The following is a 17,831-nucleotide window of genomic DNA, read 5'->3' on the forward strand; positions in this document are numbered from 1 at the left end:
CTGTGTTGGGCTTTATTATTTTTTTTCTCTTTTTTTTAACTCATTCTGCTTTAAATATAACTTTGCTTTGTTTGTTCCTCTCAAGACCAATTTAACTTCAATAACTTGGTAACAGTTTGAATACAGAAAGACTTTGTTAAGAGATCCACATATACACCCAACTATTTTTTATAAGCAGTAAACATTACAGCAGTCTTTCACAGAGCCTGGCTTCTCAGTCCTGATGGTTCTTACCATACTATTTTAACTCAAGAAATGGTATACAATAAAAACTTCTGTGCTCCTATAAAGGGACAAAAAAGCACAGTTTTAAGAAAAACAAAAATACTTGAACTAGATCATCTTGTAGGAAATGCAGCCTCAAAGCAGTGAGTTTCGACTGCTTTGCCATGTCTCAAAGATATAAAATAGGGAAAAGTTGTACAAACCTAGAAGTGGGATTCAGATTGCTTGTTTCTTAATTGCATACCCTAAGCACAAGATTTAATTCCATGTCCCAAAAATTCAATATTAAGATACTTATATATATTGTATATTTAAAGGAAACTGAAATAGTGCTCAAAACATACTTGAGTGGTGGCAGTTGGGATACATCTCCTACTGCAGATGGCTATTGCCCACCCCTTCACTGTGTTTTCTGAGATTTTGACCTCTGTACATCATGATGACAAATTTAGCTCAGAAAACTGAAGTGCCAGTGTGGCAAAAATTAAGATTCTCCCAAAGGTATTTGTGTTCTCAGAAATGAGTTGGTAACAGGAAAATAAACAGCCTTAGAGCCCACCTGTCATCTTCAACAAAAAATTATTATCTTACTAATGAGCATTCTACAGATGCAAAGGAAACACAAAGCCTACTGTGACAGGAATGCCATCCAAAACCACCATACAGTTTGTTTTCTAATTTTGTCATTCGACAGCTTGCACAAAGAGCAATTTTCTGTCTGGTGTCTAAACAAAAGTAGAAGTCTTGTGCCTGAACTCAGTTGTGTAAATGATTCTTTGGTATTATGGGACCTAGACATTTTCCTGACTTTCTTAGCTATGTTCTCCTCCTTCTCATAGCTCCATGGGATGCCTTCAGTCCCTTGTGTGCTCACTTGGCATTTTGTGTTGCCAAAAGGCTCCTGTGGAGAGCACACAAAGTTTATAGGGTGCATCTCCCTGGCAAACCTCAAAGTAAGGCTCAGGTGGGGTTTACAAGGATCTGTGCTAAAGCACTCGCTGCATCCTGGCCCGGGGGCTGGTCAGGCTCTTGGCTTTGCCCAGTCTTTTTCTACAAACATCTTGTGAGAGCCACAGGATGGGTGTGATGGATAAAAGGATAGCTGCCCATTTCAACCCTGGTGCATAATGTGGCATGAAATACGCTAACCTGATTTCCAGCCCTGCACAGCCTGCAGCCTACAAGACATTTTTGAAGCTTTTCAGGGTCAGCAGCACCGCAGGAGAAATAAAGGAGGGTGTGAACTGCCAATTTATGCACCCAAAACTGATAGAGATAACAACTATTGGAGAGAGATTGTTTTTTATAAAATAGTGGTATTTAAAAATGTTTTTAGGAAACACTGTCAGACAGTTTGGGGGGGGGGGTGAGTGGGAAAATGGAACATTCTACAATTTTTTTTAAATCATGTCATTTGGAGGAATCTTCAAAGAGAGGTGGAATGAATCTGAATAGTGTTAACAGATGAACAGATCAGTCAATGAAAGCATAGAGACTGTTTAGCCACTTATTATTTTTTAAAGTAACTATTTTAAAACAATTAGTATTTCACTGTTACCAGGCATGGGTTTAGAACTTAGCCAATGTTGTGGGGTTTGTGGGTAATTTTTTGATATCTTATTTTTATCTTTTCATGTAATATGTAGTTGCTTGTAGTAAAAAGATACTACCACCACTTGCTAACTTCCATCCAAAATTACATTAGATCTAATTGGATTTGACATTGTCAAATTGCAGAATTGCACCAGAAGTCATTCTGTGCCATGGAATGACAAGAAGAGTAATTTTATAGTGAGGTTGCTCATTATGGACAGCAAGGAGCAGTTTGAGAAGGGGAATTACAGGACTGGAATACATAAATTTTGCATAGAGATTACAATTCCTATATGAGAAGAGTCCCTCAGCCTGCTGTAACATGTATTTTTTATTTGCTACCTCAGTTCCATTGCGACTTCCATGAAGGCTGTAATGTGGTTTTGGATTTGCACTGGTGCTGCTGGGTACACAGTGCTTCTGGTTTTTCCCCATTATCTTCATTTTGTTTTCCTTCTCCCTGCTCAACCCCCACTTGGCTCTCAGCTCCCAGTGAGTGCATTAAGAGTACATACTCAACTTCTTGAATTTTAAAATCACTCCCCTTGCAATGAGCTCCAAACTAAATGGAATGGCTTTATGGTATTGTGCTAATTTACAGCCAAAGACCATAGTTTCTGATTTTAAAGATCATGTATTTACCATGGTCCTGGCAAAAGCTTCTGGTCACTTACACCACTGTGTCCCAGCTGGTTGTATAAAGGCAAGCAGCAACTGTATTTTGCGAGCTTTAATTTTATTAGAGCTCCTTGAGTATTTATTGTTTTCTCCTGATGATTCAGCTTTGATGACCAATTCATTATGAGAAATACTTTTCAATAAGAAAGAAAAAACAGTTGTGGTTTCAGAAAAAAATTTAGATTTGAGTGGGATGCAATTTAAAAGCTCAGAAGCTTGTCAGTGAAGAGAGTAAAAAAACTCTTTGAAACATGTATTCAAACATTTCCTCTTTGTTGGTCTAATTTTAAATGTAAATAAAACTGGAAATACAAACAGAAGAGTAAGTTTTTGAGGGGAACCCGATACAAGCTACAGCTTTTGCTCAACTAAAGTATTATAAACCCAGGTTTCTTCCATGGAAATCAGGACAGAGAATAGTTTTCAGAGTGACAAAACCAAGGAGTCCTGGGGCTATGAGCTATAGAATTCTGTGGAGGTGGAGGCAGGGAAAAGCTGACTCAATACCTTGGCGTTCAAGCCATACACAAGATAGTCCCATCTTATGTACCTTCCTTGCTGGAGGGGCATCCAGGAGATGAATGCCATGCTCTTGCTCTGTTTGTTTTACAGTATTTACATGTCTGTCTTGTAAAGACATGCTTGTGTCTAGAGGGCTGGGCCAAAGCTGTCCTTCCAGGGAGCACACAAACCTGAGGATGTCTCTTAAAAGTAACAACACTACAAATCAAATGTGGTGGCAGATAAAGCCATTCTGAGTGAGTTAGTGACGTGACATAAAACCTGGGCACTGCCACTGACAGCTGTGAGGTGCTGCAAGATGTGACCATTCCTTGAAAACCTCCCAGCTTTTAAAGGTTGAGGACAGCTTCACAATCAGTTTGTGTGCTGATGTTCTCTGTATTACAGGTTATTATAAGAATTATAATAGGTAGGAAGATGCAGTCAAGAGTGTCACTGTTTTGTAAACCAGAAAATAATCTTTGCTTTTGAATTAACTTTTTATGTACTTTTTTTAACTTACTATGTTTCCTGTAAAGCTGTGTATGATGGTATTTTCAACTGAAATAAAACATTTTTCTTCCACCCCCTCATTAGAGAAAATCATCTGCACATTTTGATGACCTATTTTCATTGGCTGTGAGAAACCAACTTGTGAGAAATCTGGCCTTGCCTCAAAAAGACTTTAAAAAAAAAGGTCTACTTTTTGAGATCATAGCTTTCTTTGTGTAAAATCCTACTTAGTATGTGGATTAGTCACCCAAGTAACCTAATCCATGTGCCAGAGTTTTCAAATGATAGAGAAAAGACTAAGTAGATGAGTATTTTTTTCCTTTTAACTGCCCATACTTTCTAACCTGGCATTTTTATTTTATTAAAAGCAGTACCCAGAATACCTTCTGTGTATGTTTTTAAAATGTACACATACTTTTAAACCTGGTGGCACCAACCACTACCTGCCTCACATGTATTTGATTTTGAATGGTGCTTGCTGGGACTTTCTGCATATAGTGGACAGCTTGGGAACTCTGTCAGTAACAGAAGTTGATACCTTCTATTAGAGATAGCATGCAATAGGCATAGGGAAATTTGCAGTGCTCACACTGACATCCTTAGGAATTTTTATTCCAGTAGTAGGACAAGGCAGTTTATTCTTAACATGGAGACGTTTCAGAATGTGATCAGAAGTCCTCTACAGCTCCTCGTGTGTTTGGAAGCTTAGAATTTCTCATTTTGCTTTTTTAATTCTGTTAGTTTAAGGACTTGAGCTGATAGCTGCCCTGCACATATAAGCATAAGGCTACAGTGACCTGAATTTTAAATACTTGCTTTTTTTTCTTGAACAAGAATAACAGAGTTGATTGGATATCATCCAGAGGAGCTGCTGGGTCGTTCAGCATATGAGTTCTACCATGCCTTGGACTCGGAGAGTATGACCAAGAGTCATCAGAACTGTAAGTCACATTCTTATTTTTCTTTGTTGCTTGCATGTGAAGCATAAACTGTGGGTACCTCAATACATATTTGAAAATGCAAGTGCATTTTGTGTGCAGATACTCTCCAAGAGCAGTATTTCCACCAGGTTACTGTGCTTATCTAGCTGAAATCTACTGCTGGTCCTTCCAGAGGGCCTGGGTTTTGCCATAATTTAAACTTGGATGTTAGAGAGAAGAATCACTGTCTCTCTAAGGTACTGTGCAAGGTTCAGCTGAAAATTTGGAAAGCTGAGTTAGGCAGTTCTGCCCTGGTGAGAAGGGCATTTCCTGATGGCCAAGACAATTGTGATTGTTCAAAAAGAAAAGAGAAGGTATTGGTTGCCTAAATGTGGCCTTCCAGTAGCTGAAGGGAGCCTACAGGAAGAATGTAGAGGGACTATTTACAAGAGCATGTAGTGACAGGATAAGGAGGAATGGGTTCAAACTGACAGAGGGTGGGTTTACGTGAGATATTAGGAATAAAGTCTTTAGTATCAAGGTGGTGAGGCACTGGAACAGGTTGCCCAGAGAGGCTGTGACTGCCCCATCTGTGGAAGAGCTCCAGTCCAGGTCGGATGGGGCTCAGAGCAACCTAGTCTAGTGGAAGGTGTCCCTGCCCATGGCAGGGGCTGGAACTAGATGATCTCTAAGGTTCCTTAAAGATCCCAAGCCATTCTATGATTATGTTTCCCATGGACTCAGCAGACAGAGCTAAAGGGAAAGAGGAAGAGCTTATTGCAGTGTTTTTTTGAACGTCCCTCTTTTGCTACCAAATAACAACAATCTTCTCCATCCAAAGGAGATGTGCAAGGAGATTTCTTAAAGAGATATTAATTATACAAATAATACCTACTGCCAGGAACAGCTGCTTCTTGTTATTGTTATGCCTATGGAACTGCCAGTTTTAGCTGCTCTTAAAGTAAAGTATCTGAATTATTCTGGGAGCAGAGATCAGATCTAAGATCCCTCTCTTCAGCAGGCCACACAGTTACAATTTCCATCTCTTTCACATCAGGTGTCTTAAAGTAATTGGATTTAAATCTTCAGTCTCTGTCCTTAAGAGTTAGTGCTTTGCCTGGAGACAAGGTAGTCCATTAATGTACAAATGACATTTCCCACCCTTGGCTGTTATGCCCCCCCCCCCCGAACCAGTTTATTGTAGAGGTCTAAGCAGCACATCACTAAAACCTCTGCAGATGCTCTTTTAATAGAAACAAAGCAAAGCAGCTAGACTGGAACCTACAAGATCAAAAAACAAACCCCATACACCTTGTAGTTGCTGTGATGAAGGCCTCTGTCCTCAGGAAAGAGCCCATGACTTAGGTCACATCTAAAGGGAATTGGCCACCAAACAGACTTACAGAAAGTATTTCTGTACTTCCCAGAAAAAAAGTTGCAGCAAAGAATAGCTGACTGATCTTAAGGGGTTAGCTCCAATGGCAAATATTCAGGACAGTTTTAAGCTGTAATGTTTCTTGAAAAACTGTTTGGCAGTGACGAAAGTTGTGTGCTGTAAAACAGTGTTGATATGAATCATCCTGTTTCCAAAGCTGCTTAAAAGAAAAAAATTAATCAGCCCATACTCAGTGAGAGTTATCTGGGCATGTAATTTTAAAAATTGTTTCTTAGGTAATATGTTAGTGTTTTTACCAGTAAAAATGAATAAGTGGTATTTATAAATAGGATGTTAATATCCTGTGTTGGGCTATTGAAAGTCATCCTGTGAAATCAGGGGTGTGTACTGCGCTGTTGCTTTTGAATTATTGAGTTTGATTTCTAAGAATGAGACAGTACCGGGAGGGAATAAACTGGGAGCCGGCAATCCATCTGGTAACAGGAAGGGGAGGGTGAGCAAGCCCTTGGTGGTAATCCCCATCTAGTTAATGAAATGAGAGCACTGTGTTACTTGTCCATGTAAAGATTTCTGGAGAGTTTCTAGTCCCCACCATGACCAGGCATTAACAGATGTTGTTCCTTACTCCAGCATTTCAATCACCCTCACATAGTGCAGGGTATGTTTCCAGATGCCACTTGTGCCCACTGAAAAGGGTCATGTCCTACAAACCTGCTGCAGGGTACAAGGTCTTATCAAGAAGCAGAATGAGGGCAAGATAAGCCTTAGAGGGGTGGTGTTACAACAGCAGAAGTCCTCAAGGCACTGCACATGTTATAAATGTTTAGGATCAAACTGTTCCATTGGATTTATGATAGCACAAGATCAGCATGGATTATCTTTTTACTGTTGGAAGCACAGGACCAAAGTCTATTGCTGTGATAAATGCAATTTCCCACAACAGAACCATCGGTTTCAACTGCCAGCAAATTTGACCCCTTTAGTTTTTCTAACATAAAGAGTTCCAGGCATCTTCTAGGACCATCAGGCTTCTTACCAAGTCAGAGAACAACCACAAGGACAAAGTGACAGCAAGCTGTAACTTGACAAAATACATGTAAACCCTTCAAATAGGAAATGCCTGGATTCCATCATGTGTGCCATTGAGATGCTGTGTAATGCAGGGTAACCAAGCAGGTATGGAGTTTATACAGACCTTGTTCTTCCAAGCATGTGGCTATACAGAATTTACTCATTTTCCCTGGCCACATCCTTTTGTACGCAGAAATAGCCACCTCAAAAATTCATGTTCAGCAGACTTGCATCTATTAAACAATAATTTTTATTAGAAGTATGCTTTGTATAGAGTATATCTCCTTGCAATAATGCAGTCATCAATTCTGACAGTGCCCAGTAGTTAGCAGAAGTTCAGCAAGCCTTGCAAGGAAATCATGGTTTTGTGTTCTACTAAATTCATCCCTGCCTTCCCCCTCTCTCCACACAAAGATAAGAAATATAATTGGAGCCTATTTCATTGACATGTAACTAGTTCTGTACAGATACAGGTAATGTATATTTTATAAAAAGTAAAAAAAATTGAGACGCGAGAAGTTCACTCTGAAGGCAGAACCTTAAATGTAGCATTGATAACAAAGTCAGCAGTTACAAGTGTATTAGTAATTTATGAGATTACCCCCCGGAGGGATTCTGCTGTACTTTATTATATCAGAACATGACATGCTTTGAATAATAATAATAATAAAGATTAAAGCAGTAAAAAGCTTCTTTGTAATGTAACAGGCGCCTACACTGTGACTCTTATTGATGAGCTGATGATTAGGAAGCAGTGTAATTATGTTTCACAAGCAGAGCAGAACAGTCCAGTCACTAAAACACTTTGAAATGAAAGCGTTTTGATTTTGTTCCACCAGAAGTATTTAATCAATAAAAGTAATGTTCTACTTTGTCTAAATAAATTAAATGAAGGATGATTAAATACTCCTAGGAAGAAAACAAACAAACTTCAGAAATAGAAGCATAAACACAGCAACAATTATCTGCAAAATGGTTATTGTATTTAACAGGCCTGGATTTGTACATTTGTATGGTGGCAATGTAGGAGAGGCTGACAATAGCTAGCTTCTTTTAATGGCCACATTCACAAGGAACTTTTCTGTAAAAAGACCACGGTATCAATTTTTTAGTCCTCCTGAGTCAAATTGAATTATTTCTAGGGCATTAGTTTGATGGCATACTTCTTTTGGATGTAAAAGCTGTTTAAAAGGAAAGGTTGCCAATGTGTGGTCAAAGGTTGAATTCGGCCAGTTCCCACTTCTGCTGCTATTCAGTGTGATTATGTCTGCTTATAAGTACAAGCTCTTATTAGTGCAAGTACTGCTTGTCTACTCCAGCCCTAATTTTTTTGCCATTGATCGACATTATTTTTCCTTCACTGACAGCTTTGAATTACAACAGACAGAACATCATAAAACCTTACATCTCAGAAGTCCAAAGCTCCACACTGAAAACTCGTTCTCTGCAAATACTGCAAAATAATGGGGGATAGCAGGGCTACAGATTTCACCCTTCAAACATTTATAAGCTTTAAACCTAAGTTGTACTATTGTCAGTTTATTGTTTGAGAAACACAGGATAGTTCAAAAAAACAGAGTTAAACAAACACTACTTGATTTGGTCGTGTGGGTCTTGGTTTCTCCTAGGCTGCTAATTCCAAACTCTTGCAGAGGAACAACACAGTTCAACCAGAGAGAGAAATACAGTAGCTCAGCTTTTTTTTTTTTTTCTCTAGACAAAACAGTCCTGCTTACTATTCTTACTGTTGATACCTTTTTAAAAGTGATATTACTACCATAAGGTCTTAATTAAAAAAAAAAAAAATCTTAGTGAATATAGCTTTTAAATCACCTGATTTTTATATTTATCCATTACCTAAATAAGGAAACTATAGTTTCCTCAATAAATTTACTTTTCTACAGATCAATCTGGGAGCCTGTCACTTCTACAACAGGGACTCAAGAAACATGCAGTCAGCAGGCATTGTTTTGGGAGTTGAGATATTATATAAAATTTTTTCACATTCTGATCTGAAGATTCAGGCCATCTCAAAAACTCAAATACCAGAATTCAAATTTTCAATCTTAAATAGGAGCCTCAAATGAACAGCCCCTTTCATGTTTAAAATGGCTGCATTTCCCCAAAGTTAAGTACATCCCTTGTCCACAAATGCCTTCGTGCACTTCCGCATAATGAAAACTCAGAAGTGGGTGTATTTAAAACAAGTGTTACACGTTGTGTGTTCCTGTCCTGATGCATTATTTATATCTCTGCCCCCTTTTCTCAGTGTGTACAAAAGGTCAAGTAGTTACGGGCCAGTACCGTATGCTTGCCAAGCATGGGGGATACGTATGGCTGGAGACCCAAGGAACAGTGATTTACAACACCCGAAACCTGCAGCCCCAGTGCATTGTCTGCGTCAACTACGTGCTAAGGTGGGTTCAGGGGACACACCAGAGCACATGTGCATTCACGTGCTGGAGAAACGCAATATTTGGAGGAACTTTTCAAGGGTCTATTTATTCAACGTTGTTGTTCTGAAATCAGTTTAGTCATATTTGTTCAGTCTTGTTTACTGATGTTAGACATCAATGAAAAATGTGGCATGCCTGTTCCCATACGCGCTGTTGAAATACACCACAGCCTTTCTCCTCTGCAGAGTGGCTGCTGTGCTTGTACAACAGAGAATAAGGTCTGTACCGAAGATTTTGTTGTGTAACACAATTGCTAATGTGTTTTGTTTTTCTAGTGCTGTGACCAAGAGATAAAACTAAGTAGTAACTGTATCGTATGTTGCTAGGAGAAGCTGTTTACAGGCTTAAAAATCAGGACCAATCAGAAGTTTTACCTTCATTTGGCAAAACTCAAATTTTTTTGGTCCTAGCTGGGGCCAAAATAGGAAATACTTATTTGAGTGATAGTCTGGGTCATTACAGCCTCAACTTCATCCCTTTAAAAAACAGAGCAACAAAGCCCTGAGTATTCCCACAGAAGTCCTGACCACACTCTCTGCATCATCCAAAATGGTGGTGCTCAGCAACGCTGGAACTGTGCCTCTCCTGTCGAGAGCCTGGCATGCAACTGAGAAGCCAAAGTGCTCCTATAGCCCCAGCTTCAGGGAGTTTGTACTGCCTACTTTATCCACATCTTTCATCTTTATGGTACAAAATGCCTAAAACCTGTTCTCTCATTAGTGAAATTGAGAAGAACGATGTTGTGTTCTCCATGGACCAAACAGAATCACTCTTCAAGCCCCACCTGCTGACAATGAACACTGCCTATGACAGCAGCATCCCTGTGACAGAGAAGAGTGACTTCTTGTTTACTAAGCTAAAGGAGGAACCAGAGGAACTTGCTCAGCTGGCACCAACACCTGGTGATGCCATTATTTCCCTGGATTTTGGTTAGTATTTGTGTATATTGTTTTTGTGCAACAAAGAACCACATGTGAGCCTACATTTAGAAACTTAGTAGACAAGGTCTCTTTGCTGTGTGTACAAATTGGGAGTAATGGCTAAAAGAGCCCACATGCTCACACCAGTGGAAAATTTCTGTGAATGAGAGCAGAATCAGCCTTTCTTGCTGACTAAATAATGTGCATTAAGTCTATGCCAACTTATTGTCATGGCAACTAGGAGCGGTGTTTACTTTTAATGAATAGCTGCAGTTATATCATAACACTGCACCAGCTAAAAGTATTCATTAATATTGTTAAAACCCCATCCAGGAACACAGAAGTTTGAGGAAGCCCCTGCCTTCACCAATGCTGTTTTGACACCAAACAAAGCATGGCCAGTGGAAATGAAAAGCCACCCTGCTCAAGGTGAAACACTGACGATACCATCCTTTACAATGCCTCAGATTGCACCTGGCAGCAGTACTCCAAGTGCAAGCAGCAACAGTAGCTGTTCCACGGTAAGAAGAGCTTAAAAAAACATTAAAAGCATGTTATGTTTTGTATCCAAATCCCATCAATAAATATAGACATTTTTGTGTTGGCACTCCTGACTTACTTCTTACTAGCAAGGCCCAGAATATCTTTATTCTTCCTCCACTGCATCATGCCTTAAGAATTAATAGCAAAACTATGAAATGGGAATAATATCCTGGCTTCACATTAGAGTCCTCATTGTCTTCCAGCTGTCCCTTTAGTAATTACTGTAACTTTTAGGAAGCTTAGCCACGTCAGGCTCTTGAGAGCAGCTCCTTGGAGTTTCCCACAGAAGAAATGAATGTGCTTCCATGGCACTGGCCCCAAGAGCTGGAGCCACTCTTACCAGAGGGCATCCAGTCTTAAGAAAAGCACGGAGGTATTGCTAAGCATCTTCTTTCTTGACAAAAGTATTTAATGGTGTACATTTCTCGTTCCTGGTCTCAGCTGCCAAAAAAACATTTAAAACAGGATGACAGCTAGGTTCCTGTAATGGGTGCCTATGTTTTGCACTGATGATCTAGTGTCAGAGAAAAGTTTCTGATAGCAGTGGACAGTTTTGGGTTCTGAGCACCCTAAATATACCATCTGCCCATTCACTTTTCATAGGAAAGATCTGTTACTGAATAAGAGCATGGTATAAATGACATGATACTAAGCCAGTACTGTGGTTGTGTTCCTGCTTAGAAAAAATTGTTATTTCCATGCAGCCCAGCAGCCCAGGAGATTATTACAGTTCTGTGGATGAAGACCTTAAGATCGAGGTGATTGAAAAACTTTTTGCCATGGACACAGAATCAAAAAGTCAGTGTACCTCCCAGGTAATGAACTCCCTCTTCCAAAAGCCACCAAGATCAGTCTCCTGCTAGTAGACAGTACAGCTGCATGTTGTGCGTGCAGATATTGGGATACAGCATTTAAACTACATTTGCACAAGCACCCCAAATCTTTGATGCATATTAACAAAACAGTGCACTTCCAAAAGCTGCCATGTCAATCTCTGTCCCTAACGCTATGAAACATGAGGTTTGGAGTGCCACTCTGGTGACACCAGAGAGCTTTCAAAATTTGGAGGCTTCTGTAGATTGGATAACGAATATAAACAGCAGCAATTTGTTTTTAAATGCAGCCGAATGACTAATGAGTAAACATCCTTTCTAGAACAAAATATAAATAAACTAATTCTTGAAAAACAACCAAATGAGAGAGGAATGCCCCTCATAGCACACATCTCCTTTAACTACAAAATGAAAACTCATTTTAGATATATGCTTCCTCTTTTACCCCTTGGAAGTTTTCAGAGAGACTTGACAATTCCTTGCGCGTAAAGTAACACAGTCTCCATCTCCTGCATTCTAATAATGATGTAAGAGTAGAAATTTCCCCTATAAATAAATAAACCCACTATTACAACATTACAGCAAGTGAGCTAGTGAATAAAAGGTGTGGGCCTGATTCAGCTTATTTAACTTTAGATACTTAATTGAAATGCCTTTGTGAAGAGCTTATACTTTATAGTTGAGAGAAAGGAACAGGCACTGCTGACTGGTAGCACAGACCTCACACTCTATCTATTAATCCTACAGAAACTTTGGAATGCTGGGGCCCAAATTAGGTACTTCCATTAACCAACACTTCAATTTGCAGGCTTAGGTAGGCTGTAATCCATGTTCTGAAGAAATTTTGTCTAAGTCTGGACATAGAAATGAAAGCAAGAGAAAGAGCGGACAGATAGGAGACAAGTGTGGAGCAGGATGAAACTGCAAGATTTTACATGTGCAAACTTCAGTATTGTCAGATTCAGCATCTGCTTGCTCAGGTGTTTCCCACCACATCAGCTGCTTTGCTGAGAAAAATGAGTATTATAAAAGTGCTGCAGGGTTTGGGGGGCCAACATTGATTATCCTCTCTGTTCAGCTCTGGTCAAATGCCAAGAGAAGTGAACGTAGGTATGACTAGTCCTCCAAGGGAAAAACAGAATACAGATTTAAGTGTGATAATGTCCTTCTGGCTACATTTTTTCAACCTTCACATTTTTAGACACCTTTTTTTTATGTAGCTGGATTATGAGAAAGCTGTGTTTTCTATTTTAACATGAAAAAGCCTGAGGTTGAACTACATGCCCCATGTTGTAGAGTCTTGGCAGACAAGTTATTCAAAGCTTAGTGAAACAGCATCTACTTCAGATCACAGTGACGGTGGAAGCTGCATGCAAGCTGCTTTAACAAATATTGCTCCTCTGGGAGGTTTTTTTCCTTCAGTTTGTTGTCTTAATTTTGCTGATGATGATATGATGAACATGTATGCTAGCATAGAAATAAGACACCTTTAAACAGGACTTTGCCAATTTCATTAGGTAAATTTGGCATACAGTGATTTTTCAGCTTTGTTAGTATTCCATATCACACTAACTGCCACGACTATTACTAATTTATAGTTTCTTTATGAACTTACTTCATCTTTGCACAGACTGATTTTAATGAACTGGACCTTGAAACCTTGGCTCCTTACATTCCTATGGATGGAGAAGATTTCCAGCTCAGCCCCATCTGCCAAGAAGAAAGTCCTCTCTCTGAAAGTGCACAAAATACCCAGCAGCATCTAAGTAGCATGAGTACCATCTTCCAACCCCTCGCTCCTACTTCACAGAATCAGTTCCTCCCAGAGAAATATTGCCCACAGGTATCGAATGAAAAAATTAACTCTGGTCATGGGTCCCTGTCATCGGCGTTCTTCAACAATATGAGTAGGTCATCCCTGCCACCATACCATGACCAAGCCAGCACTCCCCTGTCTTCGATGGGAGGAAGATCAAACACCCAGTGGCCACCTGATCCCCCATTAGAATATGTTCCTGCAAAATGGAGACTCATGGATAAATACTCAGGATCCATATCAAGTTCCCCCTCAGGTCCACCAGTAATGGGCACTTCTCAGAGAGTGCCCATATATAAAAAAAGGTATGTGTTTCTGTGGTATAACTATGCATATTTACCCAGAAAATATTCTGGGAAATGAGAAGGGTCGTAATCTTGAAAAGTAATTTTTCTCAATTCAGCTGAAACAATTTGTTGTGATAGGCATCAGACTGCAGCTCTGGGGAAATTATTGTGGTGCTCTCCCAGTGGCAGTGAGTCTGAAGGAAGCAGAAGTGGGCTAATTTTTCATTGCCTGTAAGGATAGGCAAATGAATTTCCTGCTGGTCTGGTTAAAATTACATCAGTAATTTTGCAAAGCATGCTTGACTTTATGCAATTTAAGAACAGTACCAAAAAGACTTACTGGCCCAGCAGTAGCAGGGAGACACACATACTTTCTTACCTTGCATATATTTTCTGCACAACAGAAAATGGGGAAGAGAGAGGAATGAAAGTACATTATAATTGGCATATGTAAATACTAGAGCCAAGACTTAAATTGCAGGCTCTTTTTCTACAACCTTTTTGTTTGCTTTCTTACATGTGAACAGTATGTGATGAGATGTAGATCAGAGGGCACAGTCCTAGAAGTTGCCTCATAGCTAGAAGTTTCTTTGTAGCTCTCGAATTTTCAATGTTGCTCACACTGTCATGTTCAGGAAGTATATAAAACAGCAATGGTCATTTTAAAACGTGAAGCTGTGCAGTTTGCTTTTTTGAATTTCTTGTTGGCAGAAATACCAGTGTCTGAATATGCATCTGGAAAGAGAGGGTTTGTCCCCAGTCAACAACTTGTGTGTTCGTACTTAGTATGTAAAGCAAGGGGACATGCAAGGCTCCCAAATCCAATTCTTAAAAATTACATTACTTTCTTTTCCACAGCATTTTTTTGTCTGCCTGGAGATCCCTAGAGGCTGTTTATGCTAAACTTTCACAAGTCTTTGATCCCAAACGTCAAAAGTTTCTAAAGATGGTGGGATGACTAATAAAAGGAAATAAAAACATTTGATGTTTGAGATCTGTCCACTGGCAAGTCTCAGACACCTTAAATGTCTTTAAATGAAAGAAGAATCTGTAAATGAACCAGATTATTTTGATTTGCCTTCCTGTGCACTCACAAAGATCTCCTCTCCACAGGCCCCTTGATGCTTTTGGACAACGAGGCATAGATGTAAACCCAGCAAGACTTGCTCTGTCTAACAGTTTGAAACTGAAGCGACAGCTGGATTATGAAGAACAAGCCTTGCAACAGCTGAGTGGGGTAATCATAAGAAATGCATCCCCTTCACAACTTTGGACTCACCATGGTCATCAGTGTAATTGTTTTCTTCCCTTCTCATTCTAGGGAGATCCATCTGTCATTAACCCAGCTCACTTAATGTGGAAGAGAATGAAATTTCTCAAGGGGGAAAACTGTTCCTTGGTTACAGAAAAGAAGTCTCTCAGCACAGGTGTTCTTACTGGTAAGACAAAAGAAAGTGCTTTCGCAATATTACATATTGAAACACCATTTTAAGACAGGTTGAATAGGGAAAAAAAGCTCTCTCAAAAGGAAATGTAAATAAGCTCTGTAAATATTACATTAAGCTAAACTTAAAGATGAAGTTGTATCACTAAGAGCTGAACAATTTAAAGGTACATTTGATAAATACCATTCAGTTGGTTTGTCTTATGTTCACACACTTGCTTAGGAGGGAACAGAAAACAGCTTAATGGAGCTGTGTTTACCTCCTGCTGATCCAAGGTGTGAATATCAGAGCTAGAACAGATACTGCTTCTCTACAACACTGTGTTTCCTTACACAAGCATATCTTGACTGCAGTACTACTGCTAGAGCTGGGGCTATTTCTAGACTTCCTTTGTGATAAATGTATTATCTACTATAATTATTGCACTGTCTTCATTTAGCTTTTTTTTCCCCCCTAATATTCAAATAACAGATGAATTTTTCTGTAACTCGAGAGGTCTGAGCCAACCAATGAATCAACTGCAGCAACAGCAGCATCAACCCACCTGTGACAGTCCGGGTGAGAATCTGAAAGCAGGAGTGTTTCCCCCTCTGTTTTACAGTTCCCACTGTCAGGACTACAGTGTCCAGCCAGCTCATAAAGCATCAGGTAAGAGCTGTCAAAGACAGACATGGGAAAATGTTGACATTTTGTTTCAATACTGATTCCATGAAAAAAAAAACACACAAAAGGAGGAGGATGATAAAAATCAAAATATAGCACAAAAATCTGTAGTTTAGTGTGAAACTGTAATGTAATTTGTAATATATGAGAAAAATATTTTTACTGTTTATTTCAGTTAGACTTAACAGCTTTTCACCTTGGAGGACCTGTCATCCTCCATCCGTACTCTTGTCTTTTGAAAAAATTGATTATTGTATCATACTAAACAACTTGACTGCAGCATTGATTTGGAAATTTGTAAGTTAGAGTCTTAACATGTGTCTTCTAAATGTTGAAATAAGTAATCAAAGAGGATGTGTGTCTGTTCTTTTTAACGCATGAGAGGAGTGGTGTCAATTTAGAAACCATGTCTTTTACTACAGCTTTTCTCATCTGCACCAATATGGTTTTTCTTAGAACAATCTCAGTTTGGGGGTGGAGGTGAAAAACTGCACTTGTTAGTGTGACACCCTTGCAGCAGTTTAAGGAGGGGCAGAGCACAGGTTTGCTCTGACACCTGGAACTGCTAGTGGTTTGAGGCATATTGACATAAAAACAGAATGAAACTGGTGTAAACACAAGAGGTGGGAGGAAACAAGTGCCCTTTCTAGTCTCAGCACCTTAACTTACTTCGCTGCCATGTTCCAGGTATGACCAGTCGCCTGCTGGGGCCCTCCTTTGAGCCCTACTTGCTGCCCGAGCTGACAAGATATGACTGTGAGGTGAACGTGCCCGTGTTGGGCAGCTCGATGCTGCTGCAGGGCAGCGAACTGCTCCGAGCGCTGGACCAGGCGACCTGAGCGACCCCGCAATATTCCACGGCCTATACTGTTCAAAACAGCTTCTGGTTTTAAATATATTTTTGCAAGTAGACAATTTCTAATATCAGTACACTTTTACAGGATTTTACTTAGATATTGAACCTGTCCACATTACCAAATAGTGGCCTTTTGAAGTTATTCACTTTATTATTCATATTAAAGAAATACATCTACTGTATTTTCTCTACTGCAATTAAAGTGGTGTTTAGAGAGTTTGATTACCCTCCCCTTATCTCATTACCTGTAATTTATATTCTGAATTTTTTTTCCGAATTTCATGCTAATAAAAAGCTGTGGTATAAATGCCTCATCATGTGATACTTTGGCTGCAGTACTGCAAAGATATATTTTTATTGCCAAAGATGAATGAAACAAATTTGATCTCCAACCACAGTTTTTTGTTGATCTGCCAAATTAAAATCCTTTTGAGTCTTTCTGTTTTCCAGCATTTATTTTATTGTAACTTTAATAACTTTTGGAAAACCATACTAAGGAAAAATCCTAGCCTTCTGCCTCCCATCCTTTTCCTTCATTTTTATACACTTTGTTGAAAGAAACGTGAATGGTGAAATGCAATGTTTGTGGGTATCTGTGAAAGTTGCACGTTTTAAGCTCTTTTCCTCAGAAGCAAGCCACATTCTCAGCTGCCTTAACCTGGCTTAGCTCTACAGCCAAGGGAGTCCTACAGATTTGCCCCAGTGGAGGATTTAGGCCTCTGATTTCATTTGTGTTGAGGTTTCTTGTTTTGTTCTTTGTTGTTGCCTTTATATTTTACACAAAACAGATTTTTTTAAATTATTATCTCTCTCTGGGTCAGTTGTTAATCACCTCTTGGTACTTTTCGCTGTATCTATGACACAACTACTTTAAGAGCTGTTTCTGCTAGAAACTTGTAGTATTTGTTATGTTGTTGCTGATATTTCAGGAATCAGAGCAGTGGCCAGTACTAACACCTCTGATTAATGTTACCCTTTTTCATTTTATATGCCAACTAGCAATATAATTTCAATATTGAATAAAAAAAATCTCAAAATAGTATTTTCCAGTGTATTAGGCTAACTCAGTTATAATTAGACAAAAAGAATTAGACAAAAAGGATTTCATAGTGAGA

The 17,831-nt window shown here is 39.2% G+C and overlaps 1 protein-coding gene across 2 annotated transcripts in view; it reads left to right on the forward strand.

Moving 5' to 3' along the window:
• EPAS1 (endothelial PAS domain protein 1) overlaps positions 1–17,154 on the forward strand; it is a 74,719-nt gene extending 57,565 nt beyond the window's left edge. For both annotated transcript variants that reach the window (XM_053973003.1, XM_053973004.1), the window contains 10 exons: positions 4,345–4,451; positions 9,167–9,314; positions 10,074–10,282; positions 10,607–10,794; positions 11,521–11,631; positions 13,280–13,770; positions 14,866–14,989; positions 15,074–15,191; positions 15,669–15,845; positions 16,548–17,154. In XM_053973003.1, the coding sequence (XP_053828978.1) occupies positions 4,345–4,451; positions 9,167–9,314; positions 10,074–10,282; positions 10,607–10,794; positions 11,521–11,631; positions 13,280–13,770; positions 14,866–14,989; positions 15,074–15,191; positions 15,669–15,845; positions 16,548–16,699 (1,825 nt within the window). In that variant the 3' untranslated portion in view covers positions 16,700–17,154. The remainder of the gene's footprint in view (positions 1–4,344; positions 4,452–9,166; positions 9,315–10,073; positions 10,283–10,606; positions 10,795–11,520; positions 11,632–13,279; positions 13,771–14,865; positions 14,990–15,073; positions 15,192–15,668; positions 15,846–16,547) is intronic.
• The last annotated feature ends 677 nt before the right edge of the window (positions 17,155–17,831 follow it).

The sequence above is a fragment of the Vidua macroura genome, chromosome 3, assembly GCF_024509145.1.
Source record: "Vidua macroura isolate BioBank_ID:100142 chromosome 3, ASM2450914v1, whole genome shotgun sequence".
In the NCBI taxonomy this organism is placed as follows: domain Eukaryota; kingdom Metazoa; phylum Chordata; class Aves; order Passeriformes; family Viduidae; genus Vidua; species Vidua macroura.